General features: G+C 38.9%; 1 protein-coding gene across 1 annotated transcript; it reads right to left on the bottom strand.

The window, feature by feature from the left end:
- Positions 1 to 473: 473 nt before the first annotated feature.
- On the bottom strand, positions 474 to 4,429 carry LOC111260345 (mitotic checkpoint serine/threonine-protein kinase BUB1 beta). Its single transcript, XM_022833021.2, has 7 exons — positions 3,935 to 4,429; positions 3,351 to 3,410; positions 2,792 to 2,942; positions 2,466 to 2,662; positions 2,089 to 2,275; positions 1,638 to 1,951; positions 474 to 1,269 (listed from the first exon to the last, which is right to left on the bottom strand). The coding sequence occupies exons 1-7, from the start codon at positions 4,069 to 4,071 to the stop codon at positions 879 to 881; spliced, it is 1,437 nt and encodes a 478-aa protein (XP_022688756.1). The 5' UTR covers positions 4,072 to 4,429; the 3' UTR covers positions 474 to 878.
- Between the last annotated feature and the right edge of the window lie 1,439 nt (positions 4,430 to 5,868).

Consider the following 5,868-nt stretch of genomic DNA (forward strand, 5'->3'; position numbering starts at 1 on the left):
ATAATCGACGTATATATAGATATAACCGATCACAAAAAATACTATACTACATTTATTGCATTCATTCTAGCGTATATTAGAAAAAAAACGAAAGTTTGTGTACATAAGTGAATTTAAATAAATACATAGTCCCGCTTTTGATTTCACTTTAGTCAGTGTCTTTAATCACAATTCATTTTTGTAAGACCTTAGCAATCGTTGACAAACCCTTGATTTACGTTTAGAATGCCAAGCACTGTTTTTGCCATAAAATTTGGCTCTAAGCTTTATATCTGAATGCGTATACTTTATATCTGCATATATTTAAGGATATATTTAACGTCCAATATTGATAAAATATTTTTGTATTTTATCATGAATTTAAACGCCCGTCCAAGTTACATCGGTATAAGCTTTCTGACTTAGCGGATTCGGCGCAAAGTTAATGTTTTAGTTATAATCATTTCAAAGCTTCTAATAGAATAGAATACGTATTTTTCCATGAAGACGTGATCACATTTATTACGTTACTTTATAACGCTATATATATATCAATAAGTATATACATATTTCATCATAGGTTCATCATGGTCATGTATAAATATAAATTCAAATGTAGTTAGATTGTTGTTTCAATGCTTACGTCGGACAAAATAGTAAATACTGGCTTTTACGCTCGACCGTTTCCAAGTTTACTGAAATTATTTGAAGTCACAAAAGTTTTAGACTGATGCTCAGCATTCCGGAAGTTTCATTCTTCGTCCGATTTCAGCTGTAGCCTAGAAATCTCGTGTTAGACGAGATTTTCTTCGGGTTTACGATTAAAGTCTCCATAGAATTTGAATCATTCCTCTTGTACTCGTTTCGCCTGGATAATTTTCTAAGGGCTCAGCAAGAACCTAGAAAGCTTCACGGGGCTGCCATGAGTTTTCGTGATTCTTTGCTGAATGTATTGTACTGCTTTCAGTGACGCTTTGTAGGCCACCACCTTCTGTGCAGCCGGAACCGCTTGCTGTTCCTGTAGAGCTATTCTCGGCTGTAGTTTCTTCTTGGGCCTGTAACGGAGGTTGCCTGCTTGCTGCAGCCTTTTGTTGCCGTTTGTATCGTGCCATACGGATCTCCTCAAATTGAAATTCGCACGTGCCCGCATATACCGCCAGAAAGTCGTACATTCTTTTTTCATTGATATCGGGAGCATCCAATCTTCCAAAAATATGGGATAATGCCATTTCAGTAACCTTGTCCGTTCGAGTTGATAGTCCAGATCCAAGATACACAGGGAAACGAGACCTGAAATCACCAATACTTTGTGAATGTCATTGAAAATATTCCATCCACGTCGATATTCTGTGTAAACATCTCCGCTCTAGCATCTACACGTTGTTAATCGCAAGTATAAGGGGAATCGTTTTCTCATGGAAGCGCATTACATGGAAAAATCATCAAAAACAGCACTACATTTCTTAGACGGAAAGCCTTTAGAAACCTTTAGGGAAACATTTAGACGTCAACATAGGGCTGATTCACCTACTGCGCTTGCTTGACAGGATCTTCTCCTTACCTTTATCATTATCTGTTACTGTTAATTTCAGGGATCATATCGTAGCACAAAAACAAATTATTATAGTGTATATGCAGGAACTTATGCCATGACTCACTTAGCCGGCGTGACGAAGTCTGAAGTAGCGGTACTATCTTCGACAGTTCCTTTATCTTGTACAACCTGGAAAGCAGGACCCTCCCTGGGAGCAACACGTTGCCTTATTTTTTCTCGTCCCCATTTGCCGGTTTTCTTCGAGTTCTCTTTTTCGGATCCAAGTTTGTGTGATTGCGAAGCACTTCCAGCCAGCGTACCCATTCCAGTAAAAAGGCCATCTCTCGACGGAGCTTCGTCGACGAACACAGCTAATTTGGACTGACTTATGCCCCTTGCTCCACCAAAAGCGGTCCGTACGGAAGATAGCGGGGCTGTCTAGTTGACAAACAACGAATGTATAGCAGTATTTTTTTTTAATTTCTAACTTCGATTTATGAAAGATTAAAAAACGTCTAAGGAATAACTGCAAGGAGATTACCCCTAGGGGGTCGCATACATTCGAAGGTGCCTACCTGCTGAATTGTTCCAGGATGGCGAGAGGCCCTAGTAACGTCGATACGATTAACGATAGGAGCAGTCTGCCCTGGCGCCTCGCACAGACGTGAGAACGCACTACGATTCTCTGCATCATCGGCACCAGTAGGAGCGGTTTCCTCTTGTGGCCTCGTCGACCCTTGTGCTAGTCGGAGAATCAGCTCCCTAAATAACGACGCAGAATTTAGTAAAAAGATAAAAGGGAAACCCTGCCTATGTGTAAAAAACGTACAATAATACGATATACAAAGTACTAACCTACAAAAGAATGCCAATAAAATAGAAAATAGACATAACAGTTCTCGTTTTTACTTTAGTTTAGCAATGTTGTTCTTCCAACATCCGACATACTAACTTTAGAGCTGAAAACACCTGTTCTTGTGGTTGGGCTAGCATTTGAACACCTTTTTCGAGGATTTCTTGTGCAGTACGAGGTTCCCCCGACACCTCATGAAAATTGGACCATTCAATGTAGAAGGCTGCTGATCTTACCCCAACCCCGCGAGCGCTCATGCATTTGTACACCTCTTCGGGATGAACTTGAAGGTTCGCCTAAAGGTAGTAAGACTTACAATGTTAGACTATAAAAGAGTTAACGGTTAGCATCGTGCTAAAATGTAGAATCGCAAAAATGTCAGTTCAGATACGTAAAATAATAAGAATTCAGTACGGTAAACTTACAAACTTGAGCCAAACACGAACAAATCGAGGATCGTTGTCGTATCTATGTTCCGGTTCCAATATAAAAGCTGAGATGCAGTTTTCTAGTAGCTGTGGCCAATTAAGAGCGTGCAGTCCTGATGGGTAGTGTTCCTCCAACCAAGTCAAATAGCTGCAGTAGTAAACCCATGAACTTTGATTAGGCTATCGGTGAACCTCTTGCTATCAGTGTACGTGCCACATATAGGACAACATTTCGTTAAAGGGCAGTTTAAGTTCAACAATTATGCCTTGGCGTTGATTGAATTTTTTTAGCCGTATTACGGAAAGGAATGCCAAAACATTTTAGAAAAAAGAAACCAAAATATTACATAAGTGACAATTTAGTTATCACAATTGCTGGGTGGACTGAAATTGAGTGCGCGCGCTGCGAAAAAGACACAGTCGTAAAGTCTTCTGATATCCACCATGATTTAATCAGGTAAGAAGAGACTATGTTAAAATTTCAGTGACATAAATAGAATCAGACTTTTAAAAGATGCCACAATCTCTACCAGAAGAAACAACACCTTTAACAAACCTGTCCCAAACCTCCAGTGGGTCATCTCCGTCATATGCTCGAAGTGCCTCCTCGAATTCCCTGAAACAGCGACCTATGTTAAACGAAACACCCATAGTCTAAAGTTCCATACTTTGAAATATCTTCAATATTCTATTATTTCAATATTCTAGTAAGTCTGGAAATCTCTTAAAATATCAAATAAATGCACAAAAAACCAATGGAGAGCAAAAACACGAACCCCTAGTAAAGAAGAAGACGTTTCGTTGCAATACACAAAATAAACAATGGGAAAACGGCATAAAACTATAAGGCAACTATATATTAATACTCAAGCTGAGAGCTTCCTTCAATTAGTAACACTTTCTGCCATGAGATTAACACTTACCTCCGTGCATTGTGATTGTTTCTTACGAATTAACAACTGATATGATTTATTTATTATGTTTAATCAGATACAGGTTAGTAAAGAACTTGACAGAACAAACTAATAATAAATGCAGGAAAATGAACTAATATGTAACTGAATAGAGGTGTCACTAGAATCTGTCTGTTCCTAATTACCACTCCTGTTATTGATATGACTATATAAGCTTATTTCATACCGTTTTTTCTCTTCTAGCATGTCCGAATTCATCGTGAGAGCCTCAGTAAGAAAGGTAATATTACGACCCCGACGAAGTGGTTGGATATTTTCTTTGGCAGCCTCCCAGACAACCGTTGGCGCCGGTCCTTCGGTCATGGTTATCGCAGCAATAAACGCAATGGCAGAAAGCTATACTATAGAGTTCTGGTGAACACTAACCCACTTCAATAGGTATTAAGTGAAACTTTTCTGACAACGACGATCAAGAAAATGGACACAAATAGGCTACACGCATAACAATCCCTCTGGCGATTTTAATATCACCGACGCATATTGGGTACATTGGATGAACCGTTAGACGATTGGCACAAACACGGACAGTGACGAAATGAGTGAAGAGATGGTTGGAGATGGGTCTGATCTCGCTGTCCCGCTGTTACCCACAGGCAGTCACATACCACAAGCTAACCGCCTGCAAAGCAATTCAAACACTGCGATCACACACAGTGTCGGCCCAAAAAAACCAAAACATGCTGACAACGAAACTGTGCAGACGGACAGCGCACAACAAGCGGTATTTTTAAAGTAGCATCAGCGCGCCAACTCAATATTCGGGCAGTACATGGTAAAGATGGTTTGCAATAACGCATTTGAACACGCAGTGGATATAGATCACTGTACAAGGACGCACCTATGAGAAAGAATATTCCAGATCGTGTTTTTTTCGAGAGCGAGATAAATGAATATACATATGAATACTAATGTGAGACGAGTTGAATTTTTCATAGCATCTTGTGTAAATTTAAAGATAACAATATAGATGATGGCTTGTTTGTGAAGCTTTTCCCTACAAATGTATGTCATCGAAAAGAAATATGCTTAGTTACGATTCTAGTACTAGAAGATTAAAAAGAGCTAAACGTTTTTCTAATTTTTTCCATTAGTGTGTTATTCAGTCTAAGCAGAATCAGCTCAACACGTATAAGACTACTCAGTTAAAGAAGACTCAATTAAATTTCGCTACCGGAATCGATTAACGCGGAAAAATATGTGCACACTTCACCCTGCCACTTTGTAGCTACTTCGTCAACTTAACCAAAACAGTAGCCGTTATAGAAATAGTAGAAGCTTAATCTTCACCCATAACGTTTTCGATCATTACAGACCATGCCTTTTGTAAAGGCTAGCCTATAACGCTTACAACTATATATTCTAACACAATCGTATTAATGTGTGCTGCTAGATTTATATTAAATATAGCATAACTCCCAGTCTTCGGGGTTGCTGAAGAACTAGCGAAGACAGTTCGAAAGTTCATCATTATTTTAGGGCTTAGAAAAAATGTGTGAATTATTTTTAAAGAACATAAGAATGCTGCGGAAGACCGTAGACATTCTGTAGTGCACGTAACTATTTAAACATACAGCAATGAAGTACTCTATTATTTATAATATCCTTGTCATATGGATTTTGTTTAACATCCTCTTTCGCTATATCTAAAGATATCATAGTGACGCTTGTTGCCATAAGCTTTATTGATTTACTTCTGATCGTAAAATGCTGAGAGTTATATAAGAGTGATAAGCGTTTTCTAGGGGAGGATTCCGTGCTCCATTCTTACAGACTTCATTAGCTACTTGATGAAGTTTCTTTAGAAATCTGACTTTATCTGCTAGGCAGTTCGCTTCTACGACTTGTGTAGTCATCTGCTACTGACGCGAAGCCTTAAAAAGTTTTCTTCACAGACGTACGCAACGCCTCTGCATAAAACAAGTGGCTTTTTCGCAAGGCCTGTAGTGTCAATAAAAAAGTGAGATGCGGACCAAAAGACAGCTGCCATCTTGATGAACATTTTAATAACTTGCTCAAAAACTAAGCAGGCTGAACCATAGATCCTGTGTTATCCGCTCACACCGAAATCGAAGTAGGCCGAAATTGACTAACTAAACTAAA

The sequence above is a fragment of the Varroa jacobsoni genome, unplaced genomic scaffold (assembly GCF_002532875.2).
Source record: "Varroa jacobsoni isolate VJ856 unplaced genomic scaffold, vjacob_1.0 scaffold_430, whole genome shotgun sequence".
NCBI classification, from domain to species: Eukaryota; Metazoa; Arthropoda; class Arachnida; order Mesostigmata; family Varroidae; genus Varroa; species Varroa jacobsoni.